The 21,989-nt window shown below is 52.0% G+C and overlaps 10 protein-coding genes across 10 annotated transcripts; 5 read left to right on the top strand and 5 right to left on the bottom strand.

The window, feature by feature from the left end:
* Positions 1-12: 12 nt before the first annotated feature.
* N7474_008261 (prefoldin-like protein) lies at positions 13-1,815 on the top strand (the record flags this gene model as incomplete). Its single annotated transcript, XM_057199671.1, has 1 exon — positions 13-1,815. One exon carries the CDS (start codon positions 13-15, stop codon positions 1,813-1,815), a length of 1,803 nt encoding a protein of 600 aa, XP_057050372.1.
* Positions 1,816-2,435: 620 nt separating this feature from the next.
* N7474_008260 (protein kinase IKS1) lies at positions 2,436-4,591 on the bottom strand (the record flags this gene model as incomplete). Its single annotated transcript, XM_057199670.1, has 2 exons — positions 2,436-4,476; positions 4,530-4,591. 2 exons carry the CDS (start codon positions 4,589-4,591, stop codon positions 2,436-2,438), a joined length of 2,103 nt encoding a protein of 700 aa, XP_057050371.1.
* A 476-nt stretch (positions 4,592-5,067) lies between these two features.
* N7474_008259 (putative GTPase NOG2) lies at positions 5,068-7,206 on the bottom strand (the record flags this gene model as incomplete). The annotated part of the gene is made up of 3 exons (XM_057199669.1): positions 5,068-5,904; positions 6,297-7,041; positions 7,109-7,206. 3 exons carry the CDS (start codon positions 7,204-7,206, stop codon positions 5,068-5,070), a joined length of 1,680 nt encoding a protein of 559 aa, XP_057050370.1.
* A 217-nt stretch (positions 7,207-7,423) lies between these two features.
* N7474_008258 (uncharacterized protein) lies at positions 7,424-8,284 on the top strand (the record flags this gene model as incomplete). The annotated part of the gene is made up of 1 exon (XM_057199668.1): positions 7,424-8,284. One exon carries the CDS (start codon positions 7,424-7,426, stop codon positions 8,282-8,284), a length of 861 nt encoding a protein of 286 aa, XP_057050369.1.
* Positions 8,285-8,576: 292 nt separating this feature from the next.
* Positions 8,577-9,974, bottom strand: N7474_008257 (S-adenosyl-L-methionine-dependent methyltransferase; the record flags this gene model as incomplete). The annotated part of the gene is made up of 5 exons (XM_057199667.1): positions 8,577-8,890; positions 8,940-9,394; positions 9,462-9,585; positions 9,655-9,781; positions 9,834-9,974. 5 exons carry the CDS (start codon positions 9,972-9,974, stop codon positions 8,577-8,579), a joined length of 1,161 nt encoding a protein of 386 aa, XP_057050368.1.
* A 252-nt stretch (positions 9,975-10,226) lies between these two features.
* N7474_008256 (uncharacterized protein) lies at positions 10,227-12,418 on the top strand (the record flags this gene model as incomplete). The annotated part of the gene is made up of 5 exons (XM_057199666.1): positions 10,227-10,634; positions 10,678-11,336; positions 11,386-11,752; positions 11,803-11,969; positions 12,025-12,418. 5 exons carry the CDS (start codon positions 10,227-10,229, stop codon positions 12,416-12,418), a joined length of 1,995 nt encoding a protein of 664 aa, XP_057050367.1.
* Positions 12,419-14,742: 2,324 nt separating this feature from the next.
* On the top strand, positions 14,743-16,300 carry N7474_008255 (putative GPI anchored cell wall protein; the record flags this gene model as incomplete). The annotated part of the gene is made up of 2 exons (XM_057199665.1): positions 14,743-14,977; positions 15,033-16,300. 2 exons carry the CDS (start codon positions 14,743-14,745, stop codon positions 16,298-16,300), a joined length of 1,503 nt encoding a protein of 500 aa, XP_057050366.1.
* A 655-nt stretch (positions 16,301-16,955) lies between these two features.
* On the bottom strand, positions 16,956-17,968 carry N7474_008254 (BTB/POZ domain-containing protein; the record flags this gene model as incomplete). Its single annotated transcript, XM_057199664.1, has 4 exons — positions 16,956-17,086; positions 17,150-17,684; positions 17,738-17,861; positions 17,907-17,968. The coding sequence occupies 4 exons, from the start codon at positions 17,966-17,968 to the stop codon at positions 16,956-16,958; spliced, it is 852 nt and encodes a 283-aa protein (XP_057050365.1).
* Positions 17,969-18,634: 666 nt separating this feature from the next.
* On the top strand, positions 18,635-20,093 carry N7474_008253 (phosphatase PAP2 family protein; the record flags this gene model as incomplete). The annotated part of the gene is made up of 5 exons (XM_057199663.1): positions 18,635-18,696; positions 18,750-18,776; positions 18,828-19,315; positions 19,370-19,381; positions 19,438-20,093. 5 exons carry the CDS (start codon positions 18,635-18,637, stop codon positions 20,091-20,093), a joined length of 1,245 nt encoding a protein of 414 aa, XP_057050364.1.
* A 312-nt stretch (positions 20,094-20,405) lies between these two features.
* Positions 20,406-20,870, bottom strand: N7474_008252 (uncharacterized protein; the record flags this gene model as incomplete). The annotated part of the gene is made up of 1 exon (XM_057199662.1): positions 20,406-20,870. The coding sequence occupies one exon, from the start codon at positions 20,868-20,870 to the stop codon at positions 20,406-20,408; it is 465 nt and encodes a 154-aa protein (XP_057050363.1).
* Positions 20,871-21,989: the final 1,119 nt, after the last annotated feature.

The raw sequence follows: 21,989 nt of genomic DNA, 5'->3' as shown, positions 1-21,989 counted from the left end.
CAGTCGATCGCAATGGGGGTTTCTAATGCCGACCTGGACGCGCTCGAGGAACAGCGTCTCACCCTGGAAGATAACATCCTCAAGCTTCAGAAATCACTCTACCACTGGCGGACTTGGGAAGCAGAATACGACGGTCTGCGCGAGGAAATCAGCAACCTACCGAATGACGCACTGGCCGAAGAAGTGCTTGCGGTTGGCCGCGAATTTGGAGGCACATTGGTGAACGAGGAGGAAGTGCGCGTCATCCTTGGTGGGAAAGACGGCCTGACGCGGTCTCGCACACAAGTGGTCGACATTCTCGGCCGCCGGATCGACTATGTCAAGCAGAATATCGGGACCATGGAGAAGCGACTGCGTGCAGCAGAAGATGAGTTGGATGGTCTTGATGACAACGGTCAGGCTTCGGCGCAAGGCGAGACCTCGTTTCCCATGTCAGAGATTATGGAGGAGCTAGACGAGGAAGGACGGGTGATCTCCAGTTCCGTCAATACACCAGGAGACGATGCGCCACAGCTCTGGGATGCTCTGAAGAAGGCAGGGGTCAGAGATATTCCCGACGGAACGGCTGGGGAGACAGGTGCCACCGGTGGTTCCTCAGCTGTGCGCGAGAGTGTCGCGCAAGCGCCAGCTCAATCAGCCGCTGATCCAGAGATTGCTACGCATGACCCGCACTCTGCACCAGAAGAAAGCAGTACGAATGTCGATGATGAGGTCGATCTTTCTCGTCCGGTGTCTCTGGTTACTGAGGAGGACCGCAAACAACCACCGGTGTCCAATGTCAATGAATCTACAGAAGATGCCAAACTCCGCCGCGAGATGTTCCAATACGGGATTGATGAAGTGGGTGCGATTGTGGCGGAGCTGGAAATGGATGAGGATGCAAGCGATGTATCTGTCGACGAGGATTATGAATACCAAACCGACGACGACGATGATGAGGATGAATTTGGCCGCTCATACCCAGTGCTCTCCGAAGACTACCACCAGCAGATGCGCGAATTGGAGGCCAAGCTGAATGCGCGGGGAATGTGGAATATGGGCAAGGATTCGCAGTCGCTTCCTGCAGATGTCAGGGAGGAAGTCGACACACAGGCTGTGGAACAGAGCGGGCCAGTAAATGGCAGTGTCGATGAACCTGTCAAAGAAAAGAAGCCCAAGAAGCGTGTTGCATTCGCCGATGATCTTGATATTGCGCCTGCTCCTAATCCTCCAGTTGCAGAGAAGAGGACACTTCCTCCACTGTCAGATATTCCGGTGCTTTCTGACTCGATTGTCGAACGGACAGATAACCCGCAGGACACTCGTCCTGCGGCTACAGAGGCTCCCAAGAAGGTCTCGCGCTTCAAGAGTGCCCGAGACGCAGCTCCTGAAAGCGATGTTACGGACAACACTTCCACTAGGAAACCCTCGCAGTTTGCCGAATATCGGGGTCCGAGAAAGCAAACCAACGCGGCTCCTTCGTCCGTGCCCCCTCCTCTTTTCCCAGCTACGCCGAAGGAACCAAAACCCTTCTCTACTCCGATCACTGACATCTCCAACATCCCCTCTGCTCCTCAACCTCCGGAGGGGAAAACTTTGGCCGATAAGCTGGTCGAGCGCGACGTCACCCCGGGATCTGCCGCGGCACCAGAAGGAGAAGAGCTAGACGAAGAGATTCACCGCCGCGAGATCGCCACTGAATTCTACAAAGCGCGGAACCGTCTCGTCCACCAGAATGGCGGGTTTGTCAACGATGACGAGCAGGAGATGATCCCTATTGAAGACGAGGACCCACCGAAACGGATCAGCAAGTTTAGAGCTGCTCGGATGAGATAGCATGTCACAAAGGCGCAAATTGGGCTACTTTATACCCGAATTCAAACTTGATACCAATCGTTCAACTTACTACCCCCATTCTGTAGGACAGTCACACCATCGTATTATGGAAAGATAGAAAGGAATTCATTTGACCGTGGTGTATTCCGCAGTCAAGAAATGGACGTGCCATTCCGTGGTATGCATCCATCTATCAGAATTCCAAGATTGATTCAAGCAAACCGAGGGCTTCTCTGGCCGCATCCCTGCGTTCCCAGGCCATTCATGTTTGTTCACCTGGTTGACAGCCACCTGTATTGTGCTTGTCAAGAGTACTTACGGGTATTTGTTGGTCAGTCTGGGCTTGTCATAACGTGGTTTGGGATCCAAATCCGTGGGAATGTGGTTTATTTTTGTCCCCCGACATCCAGTCGTACATATTAAATAGAATTAATGGAAATAGCATTGAGCCACTATGGACCTTCGCAGATGGACAGCTGCTTGTATGCAAGTAGTGAATAATAAATTGATGTTAGAAGGTATCACATTGGAATATGCAGTGCACGATCATGAGCGGTCATAGGAAGCGTTAGGTTGGCGAGAAGAGGTATCCATCGAGAAAAATCAATGAGGTTGAAAAATCACACCCGTAACACTGACTGCCCTTTATGCCACACGCACAATGCTCCCAGGCGTAGACCGAGAATGACAACGGCAAGATGTACGACTAGGGCAAGGATCTGCATCCGGACGTTGCGGGTACGCAAAGTCACCGCTGCGAGAACAATAAGAGGGTAGAGGATCCACGGACTGACAGCGAGAGGGGAGCACGGGTGGAGAACCGAGACTGCCTTGACTATGAACAGCGAGAGGTGCAGGGTTGATGATGAAGGCGATTGATTGAAGGGGTAAGAAGTTATTGACTGCAAAAATGGGAATCGGCTGGGCGGGGGGGGCAGAAGCTGTTGCTGAGGAAGGGCGTGGACGTCGGTAGGTGGTTCTCCGAGAACGGACCGTCGAGTCGGGGAAACGGGGGGTGATGTTGAGTACCTGGGCCGCACCACTATATCTCGATCAGGGCTGAACGAATGTCCATCTTCCGGTTTTGTGTCTGGTGCTGGCTCTGTGCTCGCTCTGGAGTGACTGCTAGAGTCAAATAGCGAGTCGTGTCGGAAATGCACCGGGCTGCGAGGGCTGCGAGGCATTTTTTTGGTCGGCGATAGAGCACGCTGGCCCATAGACGGATGTTGGGTATTGACAGGATGGATCCGAGAGGCCGGAGACACATCAGGGCCAGTCGAGCTGGCTCTTTTGTAACGAAAACGCTCGCTCGTATTGGCTCCCACTTGGATACCACTCAAAACTTCGTCTGCGGACGGCCTTCGGTTGGGATCCACAGAGAGCAACCGTTCGAGGAAAGTGTACAGTCTCTCCGGAAGATCGGGTCGCATTCTCCGTGCCTTATCGAATCCTTTCCAACGGCTGATCTCTTCTCGGAGTCGGTCCAGGTCTTCCTTTTCCTCGTTGATAAGGTCGGCACTGTCGTATGGAAGATCGGCAAAACACAAAAAGTAGAGGATCATCCCCAGCGAGAAGATATCTGATTTGAAACTGAAGTTTCCGAAAGGCCCATCTGGATGCTCCCGTCGAAGGACCTCCGGCGCGCAGTACGAAATTGTGCCGGTTGCACCAGTCGACTTTCGAATCGCATCATGACCTTGGACTTCACCAAAGTCGCTCACCAACACTCGGATTCCGTCACTGGTCTCGTGAAGCAGGCAATTGTTGGGTTTCAAGTCTCGATGAATGTACCCGTTTGCGTGAAGATAACGAAGACCCGAAGTAATATCGCGGAAGAAAGAATAGATCTCATCCAGTTGGAGAGTACGAGGTCCCACCAGGGCGGTTGGAGGATCGGGCTCACCCTTGGATCTTCGTCGCAGTCGCTCCTTGAGCTGCTGGGTCGTGGTGGAAGTTTGTACAGAGCCACAAAGGTAGTTGTGCAGGTCGCCAGCATTGCAGTACTGCTGGAGGATAAATGCACACGGCACGCTGGGACCGAAGGTAGTGAGCTTGGCGTTTTCCAACCAAACATGCCGATAGGAGACAAGATTCTGGTGTGACAAATGCTGCAGCAACTGGACCTCGCCGAGGACTTTTTCGAGCCACTCATGGTCATCGCCGACGGGCACGCGCTTGCAGGCATATTGTCCCAGTGAGACCCCGTCCAACATGTGCTTGACTAGTAGCACCACGCCCTTTCCTCCGCGTCCTAGAACCTTTTCCTCCACAAAAAACCTCTGAAAGTAGTCCGGGCTAAATGCGGCAGAGGATATCCCTTGCGACGTCGGTGGTGGGCCTTGAGCATAGCCACGGTCGGGAGTCGGACCATCTGGTAGGGCTGGCTGAACGAGACGACGACGCGGAGATGGGGGACTCGAAGAGCTTGCAGAGCTTGGGAGACTGTTGTTCAGCATGCGGAAGTAGTTGGGATTAATAAACTCCGCTTGAGGATTGGTGCTTGCGCGGTGAGAGTCCCGCCCTCTGCTGTCCTCGCGCATGGGGCGATGGCAGAGGGGACAGTCTGTCAGCTCCAGATCGCCATTATTGTGGTCAGCTGTGCTTCTCAGGACCAGCTGTTGCGAATCACGGTCAAACACCACCACGGAGTCGTTGTGCCGCCTGTAATGATGAGAGCATGCTCCAGAACAGCAGAGGGGAGAGAGAATACATACAGCACCACATCCATGTTGGATCCCCCGTTGTAGGGAATCATCGACATGTCGTCGTCCGACATTGTCTACAGCAACATCTCCCTGGTTCTGGGTTGGAACTGCGTTTGCGGATGACGGAGCCAAACTGCCGCCCCGCATGACATTTTGCCGGGCGGTGAAGCGCAGGATCTATAGTCTAGCTAGCCTACGGGCGGTCGGAAAGTGTTTACGCATTGCAATAATGGACAAATTGATTGCTTTTATTGCTCATCGGGTATCTAATGAAGTGCCGAGTATTCTATGGACTCGATAATTCGTGGATGTACAGGATATGTACAATCCCGCGCAGGATGCAGGTTCGCAGCAAGGACTAGCGCTCTGCGACGCTGAGCTGCTGGGGGGTGAAGTACGTATGACCACTTCTGGAATTGGAGCGACTGGGTCCGGATGCTCAATTCATGATCTCAAGCCTGGCGGGTGTTGGAGGATAGGTCGTTCGAATATGGCCATCCTGTAGTGATCATTAACCGTTGGAGTCGTATTCGTCTGGGCTCTTTTTTCAGTCGTTCTCCTCGCCACTTTCTTCATCGCTGATTTCCAGGTTGGCAATGGAGTCGTTATCATCATCGCTCTCTCCAAAACCCTCAAACTCCTGATCACCGCCAGGCTGAGAATCGAAAGATTCGGCTTTCTCGTCGGCTGCCTCGGAGGTTGTCTCGTCCAACTTGCGCTTGCGTCCCATCTCCCCAAGTCGGCCTTCACGGCCCTCGATCTTACCGTCTTCCGCACCAGCTCCCTTCGGAGGAGGCGTGAACCAAGGAATCTTCCCGCGGAGGAAATCATTGATCACCATCTTGGCGACGCCGTCCAGGTCCGGTTCGCCTCCCTTGAGTAGTCGGCCTCCCTTGCGGGCGAGAACACTCAAAAACTCAATAGCATCTTGTTGGTCCTTAACACCATATGTCCGCTCCAGGTGACGGGGTTGGACGCGACGAAGAACAGCTGGAATATACTGTTCCGGGTTCTCAACATTCTCAACCCGGCAAACGCCACGAAGAAGAATGTCCTCCTCGGTGTCATTCTGGTTTGGCGGAACGACTCCAGGGCAATCGATGAGGTAGATCCGCTTCATCAGAGTGATGTACTGCCACACCTTGGTCTCTCCAGGGATAGGAGCCACAGTGCAGACCTTCTTCTTCCGAAGAGTGTTGATGATGGAAGACTTGCCGGTGTTGGGGTAACCGATAAAACCAACAGAAACTTGTTTCCGGTCGGAGTGCAGGGCTGAAAACTGGCGAAGCAGCTGGATGAGAGAACCTTTACCAAAGGAGTTATTGATGTTGGCGTGGAATGCGAGAGTGGGATAATCCTTTGACAGGTGGCGGACCCAGGAAGCCTGATAACAGATTCCATGTTAGCGATCAATCACCAACTAATGTGAAAAGCGCAGAATGTGTGGGATGTTACTAAGAGGCCTGCTATAAAGCCACCAAAGAAGGCAGAAGCAGGACTCAACTCAAAAACAAAGCACGCTTGGTCCTTGAGACAAGTTTTCAAGACGAAAACCAGTCAACCTAGTCTCAGAAAGAGGTTCGGCGCGGACCAGCATCAATCTACCAAAGCTGTAACAGACAGACTCCCATTGAGAAAAGCACGACATGTGTCGCAGGAAGAAGCCTTGACTTAGCAATGGCACGGCCAAGAGGCCGAGGGGGCAAAAAGAATATAAAAAACAACGAACTCGAGCACAGTGATGGGAATAATAAAGGAGGGAAAAAAGAGACTTACAGCAACGCCGGTCGGGACAAGATCACACTTGTTCAGGACAAAGATCAAGTGTTTGTGCGGAGCTTCGTCGTGGATATATTTTTCAACACTCCGGCAACGGGTGCCAACGGGGTCACGGGCATCCAGAACGTGAATCACAACATCGGAGGAGTCAATGACTTTGTAAAGTTCATTCCAAATCCGCTTGCTTTGTCCCTTGGAAAATACCGACTCTCGCGCAGTGGTATAAGTGCCGCCGTCCTCGCGAGCAACGTCGTCACCATTCACAATCGCAGTCCCATCCGCGAATGTGCCTTGATCCAACTTCTCGAGGTACGAGTCGTGCATCTTGGCGGTCTCGCCAGCAAGGTCTTCCAGAGATGCCACGCCTAGCTTCACTCGCTTTCGCTGAGCCTTAGGACCGAAAGTGTCAACGTAAGGAGCAGTTTCAACCGCCATCTTAGCCTGGTGCTGCTTCAAGCCATTCACCCCGTCACCATCCCGGATGAGACTCATGGGAAGCTTGTTGGTCTTGAGCAGGACCTGGTATGGGTCCGCCGCACGCTCTGCTACAGCCTCACGGAATGAGGACAGTGCTTGCTGAGAGATGACTCGGGTGTTGCCGAACCATTTCCGGTTGGGCTCAATGCGAGCCACCGGGGCATCGCGCGACTGGTAGGAGGCAGCCTTGGTGATTTTTCCAGAAGCATTGCGTTGGGCTTTGCCATCCTTGAACATGTTCAAGGTCCTTATCTTCTTTGCATCTCTAGATGATTGTCAGTCCACATTGGTTCTTTGAGCAGCGTTGTTCCTTGGGGTAGGGGGAAACGTACCTGTAGAAGTTTTCACCTTTGGTCTTCACGTTCCCCATGCCATCATCCAGCTTCCCCTGCCGCACCTTACGGGCGGCCTCCTTCTTTCCGGTACCCATGATTCAGGGTGGTTTGCAAAAATAAAACAGAATTTGCTGCCTTGACAAAAGTGTGGCAGGTCGGAGATGGAGTGAAAGAGGAAAAGAAAAAAAATGGCGGGCGGAGTATTTCTGCCGCGCACGGGCCACTCGCAAACTCGCTTCGTCGCCCAACCTCCGTCCATTCCTCTTCTCGATCTTCCCGAAGACACGGAGTGACCGCGTCCAATTGTCCAACATGTCCCTCTCCCGCAGCGGCCGGGCGGCCGCCATGCAGGTCCGTGGCTTTGCGTCCTCCTGCAATCTTCGTGTTGGCCCCGAATCTCCTCACTTTGTCGATGTCCCAAGAGCCATTCAGCCTTCTGCCCAGAGCAAACCACGCGTCAAAGGTACTCTCCCAGTACCTCGCGAGATCTTCCCGTCTCGACGGCCAGATAAGAGGACGAAGCAGTATATCGATGCCGCAACGCAGGCCCCAGCGACCGAGCGCGAAGTGAAGAACAGCAGCGACCCCGAGAAGCAGGAATTCAGACTGAAAATGGCGGCGCTACGACGGAAAAACCTCCGACAAGGTCTTCGGGAATTGTACCAGCGGAAACGAGTGGCTGATGAAAGGATTACTGCCCGGAGTCAGGCCAGCCAGGCACAACGCGATCGGGTCCTCTACCAGCCCGAGAGAGACGATGAGCGGTTAACGCGGCCGTCCATCGTGCAAGCCATGCTGCACGAAAAGATGGCCGTCCTACCGGATCCCAACCGAGAAGAGCGTCTGGCTCAATCGAAAGCACGTATGGAGTCCAAGCTGGCTGAGAAGAAGATGGAGCGCCAGGAGAATTTGCAGCACCTGTACATGAATGCGCGCAAGTTCATCACTACAGAGGAGCAGCTCGACGCCGAAATCGCCAAGGTATTCCCTACCGGTTCCAACAAGGCGTGGAGCAACGACCACTCAGAAGGTGAAAGTGTCTGGAATTTGGGTAACCCCCGGACTGTGGAGTCTATTGTCAACGAAGGACGGAAAAGCGAGACCCAACGCTGGGATATTCTCCAGGGCAGACTCAAGAAGATTGGAGAGCAGATCACTGGGGGCAAGCTTTGAACGTGATCTTAACATTGTGTACAATACTTTCAGCAGTTACATTTCTTTTGTTTTTATATCATCCCTGGAAACCCTGCTGCATCTTGGGCTATTTTCCTTGTCATATTCATCGTTCACCAATATTTCTCGCCAGGCCGACCTAGCGCCTCACCCTACGAAGGAACCGCCGTGGGCCCGATATACTCGGTAAAAATATTTCGGTACGAGTATAGATTCGAGTTGGGAGTGTCAAGCGCAGTATGAATACAATTTAGAAGCAACACCGGCAGGCCACCTATTCCTGACGAACATCCTACTGGGGCCCCAAGACTAGAATCGATGTATAACTCACCGGCTCGTAGGTATGAATCTGCTCCACCCGCAATCCGGAACGCTCACAGAGCGCATTCCACTGCGGCACGCTGCGCTCCTTCCCAGCAGACGCAGCCATCATGGCGATATCAGCCATTGTCGCCTGCCAGTGAGCGCCAGTCCTAGGGAGGACGACTTCGTCAATCAGAATGCGGGAATCGGGACCCATGGCGGCTGCCATATTCTGAAGAATCTTTGAAGCATCATCGTCGCACCAGTCGTGCATGATTCTGCGCATGTAATAGAATCTGGCCCCTATATCTGGGAATGAGCACGAAGTCGGGCTTGAAACCAAAATGCATACCTGTAATGGGTTGCTTCTCAAAGAAGTCATATGCTTCAGCTTTCACTCCTTCAATCGGAGACAGCTTTTTCACTGCCTCTGGCAAATCTTGGAGGACAAGATGGTCTAGGAGGTTGGGATACTTCTTCGCAAGCACGATACATTGGTGGCCGTACCCGCCACCAACATCCACGAAGAAAGGCTTTGTATGCCCCTCTGCGGGACCAGGCGAAATTTTTTGGGCTTCCTGGTCAATCAAATCAAATCCGGTGGTCCAATCAACTGATTTCAGCGAGGTCATGATCTTCTGTAGTGATGCGAAGAGCTCAGGACGTTGAACGAGCCAATCGAAGGCAGCGAGCTCGGTATTGAAAGCCTTCTGGAATGGAGTCTTGGTCACACAGGTGACATCTTCATAGTTTGTTTCGGAGAAGAAAGCTGGCAGAACCCGTGCGATGCGACCATGGACGTCGAATCTGGTCACTTTAGTATGTACGTGGGTGGAGTGTGAGGATGACAATATCTCTGACGAGGCTCACGTACCCGTAGTGAATCATACCATCTCCGGCAGGGTCTGAGATGATGTGAGTAGATTTGTTGGCCTCGTATTGGTCTTCGCCGACTTCATGGATAATGCTGTTGGAAGCCAGGTAGCGGAGAACTCGCTCTGGATGCAGAAATATATATATATTAGGACTTCAAACACAGTACTCAGACCAGCTTTGAATAATCCTACCTAGTAACTGAGTTGTTGCACCAGATGTCTTTGCAAGATCATTGACACTCATGGAGCCCTGATGCTTGCACAGCGTGCTGAATAGATTCAGGTCGGCGCCAATGCGGATGATCGACGGTAGCAAGTTCTGTGTCTAGAGTTAGTCTCACATGGAATGAGGGTGTAGACGACCACCCCACCAAGTTCGCAATAGAATGCAACACATCCTTAGGAGAATCGAACTCTGATTGCACCTGCTGGAGAGCCTTGCGGATGTTCAATCGCCCGGCTTCGTCGGCGGCTTGCATCAGATGTTTGACTTGGGCGACGACGGAGTCCATTTTTGGGTGGACAATTGACTGATTCCGTTGATAGCCTGAAAGTACTCAAGTTGGATAATAATCACGGTCATATTCCTCAAGTATCCAGCTTTTGTACTTAATCGCCCCCCAATCGACCCTCCGCGGATTGACGGAAAGTCCGCGGCGTTCTCGCTTTGTCATTGGCCAAGCGTCGTCGCCGGCCGTGTCCTTCCTTCATCCATCATCTTCACCCAACAGAGACCCACGCAAGGTGTCTCAGCGTAAACGAAAATGCGCATTGAGAAAGAAGCTAGGCTGTCGCGACAACGGCCGGTGTCGTGCCATTTCTGTCGTTCCAGGAAGTTGCGGTGCAGTCGCCAATTCCCCTGTCCGAACTGCACCAGTCGCGGTCTGAGCTGCCAACTATATGCCTCCTCGCCTTTGCGGGCCAACAACCCTTCTGTTGTTGGCAATCAACCAGAAGTTGACAATGAAGATATTCTAGCACGCGTGTGCAGACTCGAAGACATTGTTATCGGTCAGAGTAAACCGACCGCCGAGAAAACACTTGAGACCGAATTTCCGCTACAGTCTTCATCTCGTTTCAGAGGCCAGCGCCCCTACATACCGAGGCAAGAGCAACCTTCAACAGCTGACGCCGACTGGCTTGAGAAAGCGGTCACTTACCCGACTTCAGCGGTACGTTCTACTCTTTCCTGACGATTTTAACTGCTTACTGTAGGAACAGCACTTCCTTCAGGGCCATGAGATCGAGTTTAAAACTTGCCCCATTCAACAAGCTACGAAATTAAATAGTGTCAGTGACACTCCAACCTCACGATGTATTTGGATTCCTCTCCAAGAAGAGTCTGAAAAAGTGGTCGACAAGTACCTTTCTGACATCACGTACTTGCACCATGTCGTCCATAGACCTTCAGTCCGAGCACTCGTAAACGAACTTTATGATGATCTCCACCAGAATAAACCAATAAAGCTTGGGTACGTCTCCTTGCTCTTGGCAATACTGGCTAGCACCACGTCTTTTTGGACTGTGCGCGATATGGACGATTCGCCTTTCTCTAGTGTGGAGGAGGCAAATGAACAGTCTATGTCATGGGCGGAGGCAGCTTTCGAGGCACTGGAATATTCGCGCCGTATGGACTGCGAATCTATTGAGGACATTCAAGCCATGTTAATTTTGCTGTTTGTGGTCTGCAACCTGGTCGGCATACGAGCTCAAGCTCGCCATTTGCTATTTACTGCCATCTCGGCTGCACGAGAGCTATGCTTGCACCGGATCGATCATCAGCATAATTCGAATTTCGCAAACGCTGTTCCTCCTGATTCAGTTAGGGCGGAAATAGGGAGGAGAGTATGGTGGTACCTTGTGTCGACTGATTGGTATGTCTGATTTTGTCCCCACAATTTATGGATGCTGATAAGAGAACAGGCAGCTTTCTCAGTTTGCGGGTTCTCACAAAGGAACTTATACGATCAATCCACGACAAATGATGACCAACAAACCCCGGAATGCCAACGATGAAGACCTGACTGATGGGATGGTTGTTGACCAGCCGATTGATCAGCCAACCTCCATGTCCTACTGCCTACAACGAATACGCCTGGGTGAACTATGCCGCGAGATCACTGACAATGTCCCCTTCACAACATCCAGCACTGGGGGGCCTGCTTTCGAACAAGTACAAGAAATTGACATAAAGCTCCGAGCAGTCGCAAACGAACTCCCGGCTTTCTTTTCTCTGGATACCGATCTGAGCGAACTACCCGTGGATGACTTGCGAAGGTCACCCGAAATCGTCAGTCAGCGATACATAATTAACTCTATACTGCATACCCAGAGGTGCAGGTTGCATTTGCCTTTCCTATCTCGAACTTCCACCGGCAACGCGAATTCCTACTCAAGGACTGCGTGCCTGGACGCAGCCCGCATGGTGATCCGTGCCGAGGCACAATTGAGAAAAGAGAGATTTCCGTTCGTGCTGACTCGGTTAAAGTTTTCCGGTGTCTTGCACTGTATGTGCATGGCCATAGTAGTTCTCTTGTTGGATCTTTGTCTCAACAAAAGCAGTCGATCAACGGAAGATCAGGAGCGTCGTGGCGAGATTTTCGATGCATTTGGCATTCTTGAAGAAGCCAAGGGCGATTCACCGTTTGCAAAACATTTGCTTGACTCATTTATGACTATCCTTCGCCGGAATAAAGTGTCGCTACCAGAAATGGAAAACACCATTACAGGTCGCCCCGGTACCGAACCTTGCGAGTCAGCTTCCAGACCTACCGATCGCCCGGACATGCCGATGGGTTCAAATTCCATGGACCTTAACACCGACACTACTCTAATGGATTCGTCGCTAACGTTCTTCGGTGACGTTTGGCAAACGTTCGACACGAGCATCGGCGCGAACACCTTCGATTGGGACACCTTGTTTTCCGAGCTGGACTCTTCATTACTGTCGACATGAATACAACTTCTGTGGTTCCATTGGGATATCTAGATCATAAATTGCCAGCGGAATACTCCAGGGTCAAATACAACAGTGATCATGGGCGTCCTCCTTGGCTCACCTTCCCAGCTGCCCTCTCACGCAATGCCTTAGAATATCTGTTACAAAAGAAAGCAAGAAAGGAAAAATAGGTAGACAGAAACAAGAGATCAAGATTAGATTTCATGCATTGAAGAAACAGAACAGAATTGACACCGACACAATAGATTCCCGTCTCGACTGGATCACTGAATAACAAGACAGACCTTTCTTAACGTCTTCATACGAGATCTATGTCATTTTGACAGGTCATGGTCTCCTCAGCGTTAAGACCCGCTCGGCTCACTTGGTGTGGCGTGAGATCGACATGGCATGCCAGGATAAACTTGGCACTGGCGTCAGCGCTAACTTTAAGCGACCAGAAACAACCCCAACGGCTGTGCCGGTGTGAATTGGAACTGGAGACAATGATGGCATTGGCGCTTTAGACGTTGTTCATCGATTACGGAAAATCAACGGCATTATTTCGCTCATCGCCGAGATCCATTATTCGATTGAACCGATTCGGAATGCAGCGGAAAGCACCGCCTCATAGAACTTAAGAGTCCCGAAATGAAGTCACGCATTACACATCAACATTGTGCCTGGTTCCTGAATACCTAGGCAGACGTCCCTGTGAATGTAGTCTACTATGCCTAAACGCTTTGTGATATATGGAGATATCTCTACTATACCATTGGAATCTCCAAAGGACGCCAGTCAGCCACTACTTGAAGAGTTCTAGAAACCCAAGAAGCCTAACACTGTGCGCAGCCTTATCGAGCCGGGAGTGATGCCCGGATCGGCGAAGTGACATGGATCGGCGTCTTGACACGCGTCGAGGATCGGACGCTTCCTAATCCACCACATCCTCCATGATATCCAGCGCATGCCTCGAAGCCAGATACAAGATTGAGCATGACGTTTCTCATTGCCAATTTGTTACTATCTCACACATTATTCTATGTTTGGCATTCTGGCAACAAATAATAAAAATAATGTGTGTGTCCAGAGAGCGGCCAACTCTGGGTCCAACCAGACGAACAAAAATAGCTGGTCATATCGTTGGCGGAATCGCGCTCGGGGATCCACCGGCAATGAATCGTACCAGGAGGCACCAGGAACGTTCCGGAATCCCACGATCCGACCCAGTTGTGGTGTGTTCATTGCCCCCGCTGTGTTGGAACCCAAATCCTGCTTTCATTATGATTGTCGCACAGGCGCACCAAATTGGCAGTGCAATCCACCGAGTTTCCCAATGGAGTTGCACAGCACTCAGACCATTTGGCAGCCACTTCTCAGAGTTTGACACTGGGACTATCAACCCCAGTGGATGCGATCAAACTTTCTTGAAGGGCCTAGCCTCCGAGTGTCCTTGAGAGGCATAGGTGATTCTTTGGCTTTTAAAAATTGAGCTATAGTCTCCCCCTGAACTCTGCGTATTTACCCTTAGCTGCTCCAGGCACCAAATCTGGAGATCCTCCACGAGTACCTCGATCAGCCGTATGCCGACCACCCGGAACAGACGAGTGGGAGTCAATGAGAAGGCCGAACTGTGCCGACTTACCGTGGAACCGCCGCTTCCATCCGCTTGACCCGGATTTCGGTCAGCCTGCGTCTTTCGTAGTCGTACACTCGAGCTGGTTTCCATGGAAGAAGCTGCATTTGCCACTGGAATCGCGGTGCCTGCACAGATGGGATCCATACTAATCGAATGGCTTCTGTGATAGGCTCCGGGGACCCACCACTGCCCTGTCTCTTTCAACGGCAGCCATTAACCGCTGTTCTGTCAGTGGAGCATCGAGTGTGGCCACTTCTCCACATCTCGCAACAGTGATCTTTTCTTGGAAATGACGTTTATTATGTTACGATGTTGACCTGTCCGGCTGGTTCGGGCCTGTGATTATTTGCTCTCTGAGACAGAGACTTGATCCACTCTACCCACAGCCAACGGCATCGAGCCAATGCAATGACAATCGGCCAACAAACTGCCTTTCCATTTTTTGCTTGACTTTCTGGAAATACCGGATCCTTGTGGCTCAAGCAGCCCCGGAGCCACATGTCCTGATTCGTAACGAAGTAACCTAATCCACTGCTCGTTATAAATATCCCCCATTCTCCAAATCGTCGCCCCCAATAATCCCCTGTTGATCTACACTCAGAGGCGGATAATAAGCTCATAAGATCTATCAAGAGCTTCTTTGAAAGGGTTTTGTTCATTCGTTCTTTGACCCCTCCGCCATCTTCACTCGCTACTCGGCACCATGAAGACCTTCGTCACCCTCGCAGCCTTTGCTGCCGGCACTAATGCCTTGGTTGGCCGCAGCAACTCCTGCTGCTTCCACCTGTCGGCTTCTGGTGGTGTCTCAGGCCCGATGGGCCAGCTGGACGATGGCCAGACCCGTGTTGGAGACAACTCTCTGTCGCCAGCTCAATTCTGCCTCAACTCGTCCAACGGCACTATCACTGATAGCAATGGCCGTGGCTGCGTCATCACCTGTGAGTACTTCACTAATGATCATTTTAAAAAGGCGATACTGACGATCTATTCTAGCCGAAACCACCCAGTTCCAGTGTGATGAAGGCGCTGCTCCCACCCCAGGTTTCTCTATCAACTCCCAGGGCGAGCTGGAGTTCCAAGGCAGTGACAACTTCATTGCTTGCGAGACTGGCGAGAGAAACGGCCGGAACATTTACACCACTGACAGCTCTGATGTGACCATGTGCAAGCCCGTGAACCTGCACGCTGACTCTTGCTCGAGCTCTGGTGGTGCCGCTTCTTCGTCTGCTGTGGTCACTCCGGTTCACTCGACTATCCCGGTCTCTTCTGTCCCGGCTTCCTCTGTGCCCGTCTCATCTGTTCCGGTCCCTGAGTCTACTCCTGTCGCCTCGCCTTCTGGATACCCTGGCTCTGGCTCCGGCCCCTCTGTGCCGGCCCCTGAGTCTACTCCTGTCGCCTCGCCTTCGGGATACCCTGGCTCCGGCTCCGGCTCCGGCTCCTCTGTTTCGGCCCCCTCCGGCTCGGGCAGCCCCCCTCTGGCGGGCTCGCCATACACTGTGCTGACCACGGTGACCGTCACTGACTGCAGCTGCTCCGCTACCCCTGGTGCTCCTGCTCCTGGTGGCGAGTCGTCCATCCCTGGCTCGCAGCCCTCTGGTCCCGCCAGCGGCTCCCCAGCCCCGGCTCCCACCCCCATTGTGTCGTCTCAGCCTGGTGGCCCTGCTAGCATTCCTGTTTCCTCGCCCAGCGTCTACCCTTCGGTCCCAGCTAGCGGCTCCAGCGTCCCTGCTGGCTCGCCCTCGGCTGTTCCCTCTGCCACCGGCTCGTCCAGCGGCAGCTGCCCTACTGATCTCTCGGGCGACTATGAGTACCCGCACCTGATCATTCCCGTCGACTCGTCCTCGCCCGACACTGCCTCCGGCACCTCGTACAATGGCACTGTGACCTCATCCGTCTCCAGCCTGTTCAACTTCGACATCCCCTCGTCGGACGCTGGGAAGACCTGCAGCCTGGTGTTCCTCTTCCCCGAGAAGCAGGATCTCGAGACCTCGTCTTACAGCTTCAGCGGTGACGGCCAGATCGACTTCGCTCAGCTCTCGTCGCCCGCCACCTCGTCCACCTCGTATAGCAACATGCCCTCTGTCTCCCAGGACTTCGGTACGACCACCGTCTCGCCCGGCAACTCGTACGTGATTTCCACCTTCTCGTGCCCGGCTGGCCAGACTGTCGGCTACGAGATGAAGAACGCTGGTTCTACCGACCTCAACTTCTTCGAGGACTACAACCCCTCGCCTCTGGGTCTGTACATCACCGTCTGCTAAATTAGTGCGTCCCTCGTACAATGCGGCTGCTGTGGACCGTGTCATTTCATCATCTCTGATTTAATGTTTGATGTCAATATTCATGTGACCCAAGTGATCATGTTTCCTTTTTCCCTACTGCTTCTGTGTTGCAAAAGTTGTGCCCAGCAGACCACATGGACTGGTGAATTGTCCTGTGGATAGCATCTTGTATCTGGGTCATTCGCATCCAGAGCAAAACACTCCTTCAACTGCTGTATTATTAGAAATACGATCTTTTAGTTCGTTGAATTTTATAGATTAAGATATTCATTCCACTTTCTAGCTAGAACGTTATACCCTCTACAATTGTCTCCATCAGAGTCACTGCCTTTCTAGCAATATTTCTGCATTCTTCACTCAATCCACTCCTTTCCTCCTTTCCCATCGGATTCATCGGCAACGTCTCCGTGAACTGGTCGTGAGCCTCCCAGTCTTCAGGCTTCAGTGTCAAAGACGATCACGATGGATATTTAAATAATAAGCCAGAAGATAAGCTGAGAAAGTTTGTGGTTTGTTGAGATTTCAAGGACGGGGAAGGGTAATGAAATAAGGGATGAGTTAGTGAACTATAATTAGTGCTCAGTTACTCTCATGTCAATTTTGCAACCCCATTTACATAGTGTGCGCAAGATTCTTATTTCAAGTTCAGCCACAGCACGATGAAACAAGTGAAAATCGAAAAACCAATCAAATTCCTGTTCGCCACGCCCGCATCGCCTGTTGACGCCAGGTTAGCCGCCAGATCAGGGACAGTTAGCGCCGAGGCTGATGGTAGCAGCAGGCTCACACTTCACCAGGAAAACCAAGCAATTGACGATGCAGAAATACCCAGCTCCAAGTCAGAAGCAAACTGCGGGAACTGAACACGAAGAGTCCTGAACTGCTCTTCACCCAGTTTCTGTCCGCGATTTTCGATATACCTCAAGACAGTGGGGACAACCAGAGATGACCGGAAATCATCAACTGGCAGCTGATTCCACGAGCACGGCTTCTTGCTTCCCGTTGTGTAAGCTTTCATCGAATAAACCTCAAGCACAATTCTCTGGAGAACAGGGAGGGAGGCACCTTCAATTGCAAGACAGAATTTCTCCTGCGCCATATATCGCAGATCTTCGAGGCCTAGAAACATAGCTGAGCGGATCATGCCTAGATGGAAGGCCAGGAGACGGGCGTGGTTGTAGCAGGGCCAGCAAGTCAAAAGTGGACCTCCGAGGAACTTTTGACAGAGGACGTCGTGTTCTGCGACAGAGTAGCTTCCCGTGTACAAGAAGTTGACGATCTGTTCCATGTGTTTCGGGTGGACGGGGTCTGGGATGTTGAGAACTGGGAGCAGTCCCGTGTTAGCAATGATCGGGTCAGGTTCCTAGCATTGTCAGCTCATATTGTCCAGGAATTCATTGGGGATTCAAAACTTACCAGATAGGGCTTGCATCTGCGGAAGAGATAGGGGGACTGGTAGCACAGCATGTGCGCATGTACCTCGAAGTTGTCGCTCCATCGATGTCGAATGACGAGATCAGGAGGGAGCAGTTCATGGACCCTACCCCTGTGTTAATTTGAATCTGCGAGAAGGAGGCAGGCTTACCATTTGTGTGCCGCTTGGATGGCATCCCGCATCACGGTGCCCTCCCCGGGTCCCAAGTACATCCTGGTCGTGTTCTTGTGGGCATTGCATGGGCCAATAGGTCTTTGCTTGTCACTCATTGTACAACAAGCCCGATCGGAGAAGTCTAGTAAACTATCAGCATCCAACGTCAAGTCGAAGGTCTAGACGGAGGGGACTTGGAGTCGGTTGTCCACGGCATGGGGGTTTGTTTAATAGCATCCTATCGAGGGCCATCTACGGCCTTATGAATTCTTGGTCTACAAAGAAGAGCCATTTCTCATATATCGTGTTTCTTTGAGAATAAAAGCAACAAAGGGTTGTCTCTAGAGGAACAATGCCTAGACCTTGGCGCCTAGCAAGAGCAGGGGTATAAATAGAATGGATAGTATACCAAGACTCCAGGCTGAAACAATAATAATCGACCGAGAGGGACAAAGAACCACGCAGGCCAATCACACCGGGTCAGTGACAGACTTGAGGGTGGAGCCCCGGGCGGCGCAGTCGGGCGCGTGGATCTCCTGTGAGGCTAGACCCTGTTAAACAGGTACTGGTACCTGAATTGCCGTCCACTTGTGGCGGCAACCCAGGTACCAGTACACGTGCCCAACTTAAGCTTTTGTGTTCCGCCGCTACACGCGACACTCATCTTTCTTTTTTCTTTCTGTTCTTTTTCTCTGTGCAGCACACACATACATTCCTTCGCATCTATGGAACTCCCCGCCAAGTTGCCCTTCTCCAAGCGGCTACTGCGTCCGCGCATTGTTATCTCGTGTGTATAATCTCCCTGTATTCCCGATCGAATCCGTCACTGACAGCTTTCAGGTACATCTTCGACTATGTCATTCTCATGTGCGTCGAAACTGATTCTTCAATTGGTGCGCCCTGCTAACCTGGAATCAGTGCTTGCATCATTGGCTTCTACATCCTCGACTCCATCGAGCCATTCCACCAGCACTTCTCCCTCCGCAACATCTCCCTCCAGTACCCGTACACCGTCCACGAGCATGTTCCGATGGCCCTCGCCCTTGCCATCTCGGGACTATTTCCCATCATCCTCATCATTATCTACACCCTCGGGATCGATGGCCTGTTCTCGCACCACAAGCAGGATCCAACGTCGGGGAGGAGAAAGATGAGAGGCCCGTATCGGTGGAAAGATCGCCTGTGGGAGCTGAACTGTGGTATTCTAGGCTTGTTACTAGCGCAAGGTCTGGCCTTCGTGATTACGCAAGTGCTCAAGAATGCATGTGGCAAGCCTCGACCCGATCTGATCGCAAGGTGCCAACCGCCGGAAGGAAGCCATGATGCGATTCCGGGCTTATCGAACTACACAATCTGTACGGGAGACCCGGCATTGATCAAAGATGGATTCCGATCTTGGCCGTCAGGTATGTCGTCTCAGATGTGTTAGTTGATATGAAATGCTAATAGGCCCAATGTAGGTCACAGCAGCTGTAAGCATCTTTGAACTACACTTTTCCCTCGATACTGACTGATTATTCAACCCCAGCATCCTTCGCCGGCTTAGGCTATACAGCACTCTGGTTAGGCGGCAAGCTGCACGTCATGGATAACCGCGGTGAAGTCTGGAAGACCTTGCTGGTCACGGTCCCTCTTCTCGCGGCAACCCTGATCGCCGTGTCGCGCATCATGGACGCGCGCCATCATCCATTCGACGTGATCACCGGCGGGCTTTTGGGCCTCATCACCGGCTACGTCTCCTATCGCCAGTACTTCCCTCCGATCACCGAGGCCTGGCGCAAGGGACGTGCTTATCCGATCCGCACCTGGGGTACCGACCCCGTCGATCCTTACGGGGATACCAAGATGGGCCGGTTCAATGAGAGCAGGGCTGCTCTGCGCAATCCCGACGAGGAGCACCTGGACCCGGTGCAATCCAACACCTCGGCGGCACCTTACCTAGGATCCACGAATCCATTCGTTTCCCCTGCCTACCCACGGCGGCCGCATGATCACGATCCCGATGGCAACTGGTCGTCCAGCGAGGATGATGTTAGCAATGTGTATGAGATGCAGCGTGGGTATGCGGCGGCACCAAATCCGGGGGCTGGTCGGTCTTCACCGCAGAACACTGGGTATCCACCACAGACGATGCCGACTGGGGATCTCTCTGCTCCATCGGTGGTGGTCAGTCATCCGGCCTAACTGGTTTTCCATTGCATTATGTTGGGACAAAATTTGTACCTCTAGCGTCGCATTAATTTGATAGCGTTGCTGTTTATTGAGCTAAGCTTCCCGATTCAGGGTTATCCTGAGCTACTGGACCTAGCCACGTCCAACTCCCCCCTATGGGGTAGGGCATTATAGTCCATACACCATACTAGCAGACTATACAGATGTTTATCGCCATTAGCTTCTCCATCTTAGGAGGTACATGGAAGCTAATGAAAGTTCATCGGCAGAGCCATTGCGTCCCTACTTTGAAGATTCTAACACTAGACGACATAGTATTGACTATTAAATAGACTTAACATGCATTGTTTCCTGGGATTGGAAATGGCGTTTGTTGAGACGTTCAATGACTAGATTACATGCTCGATTCTGCGACGTAGCTGCTAGATGGACTGGCTCTGTGATAGACGGAGTACTAGTAATGTGAAGATTCGCCGAAAGCTCTTTGGTACTCGCCACCTGTTGTGTCTTTTTGATGGTTTCAATCACCCCGGGCAGTCGGAAAGGTCGCTCAGTTGACCGAAATTGAACACGTGATGGCATTTGGGTTCCAACATTGGACGTCTCCGAGGCAATGGGCACCCGTGTAGATGTTGAGGCCTGAGAGGCAGCTACCATAGGCAAATTCTGGGCGTTGTCTGCGCAGCAGCAGTTGCTCATATCCGTGGCTATCGGGACAAGCGAAGAGCCTAGCAGGGACGCAGACGATGCTCGGTCAGGCAGTGTGAAGGTATCTGGGGTGGTTGACATGGCAGCTTGAACATTCTGCATAAACTGGGAAGCTATGCTGTTGAGATGCGACGCCTGTTGCAAAAGCTCGTCTATCTTCTGTGTCTGGCGTCGTCCATCTTCTTCGAGGCGGTTGGTAGCAGACCTAAATCAAAGTGTTTAGACGGGGTTCCGACCTGAATAGATATACGACTAACCAAATAAAAGTGTTCAAAACAAGGTTGATCCCGTCCGTATGCGCTTGGAGCTTTTCCCGATAGCGACTGAGAGAGTCCCCTTTGAGGTCCCAAAGAAGTCTTCGCCATTGAATCTTGGTCTGCGCTCTGAATTGCTGCGAAAACGGCAGGCTAACGACACTATACTGGGAATTTGGCAATGAGGGTGGATCATGAGCTGCTTCACGGTACTTTCGTGTCACTTTCTCGAGTTCATTCAGGGTTTGAAGGCATGAATGAATCATGGACTCGAGTTGCTGCTTCATGCATACCGTATCTTCGTTGGACTTTCTAGTGGTTCTCGAGAAGATGGTCTCAGTTGCGATTTGGAGATTGTTCAAAGAACAGTATAAACCGAGCAGAACACTCTCGAGTTCTCTTAGATCGCGGGGCGCTGCCTTGCGACCACGTGTAACAGCAAAGAATAGCCGATGGGCGATCTTCATGCAGAGTATAATGTCGCCGACTGAGAAACCGAAGGACATAATGACTCGAGCAGATGATATGGAGGGAGAACCGAATAATTAGTGTATTTGTCCCCCGCTGAATTGGAAAAAAAAAATTGGTTTCCATGGCCGTTGTATAGATAGGAACGGGGATTTATAGTTACCCTACGGGCATCATCGGTCAAACAACCCCCTGTCCAACGCAGTGTTTCTTTGCGGGCTGCCAAGCTTATAGTGCTCCACTCGCTCTTGAGATCGGGGAGAGTGGCTGTGCACTTGTGGTCCTTGGGTGGACCGCCCTGACATAATCGACGCTGATCCAGGGAGGAGGTGGGGCTCCGCCACGAATTGGGCAGCGAACTGGGACATCTCGTATATGGATCACTCGTAGTCATGTGATCGCACTACTATATATTTACTTGTCCACTCCACTACTATTCTCGAATACAACGTACAGCATCTGGGAGTTAACGATAGGC

The sequence above is a fragment of the Penicillium riverlandense genome (assembly GCF_028828495.1).
Source record: "Penicillium riverlandense strain IBT 135883 chromosome Unknown utg000007l_segment0_segment0, whole genome shotgun sequence".
In the NCBI taxonomy this organism is placed as follows: Eukaryota; Fungi; Ascomycota; class Eurotiomycetes; order Eurotiales; family Aspergillaceae; genus Penicillium; species Penicillium riverlandense.
Note: the sequence above shows the minus strand (reverse complement) of the source record. Positions and strands in the feature narration are given on the sequence as shown.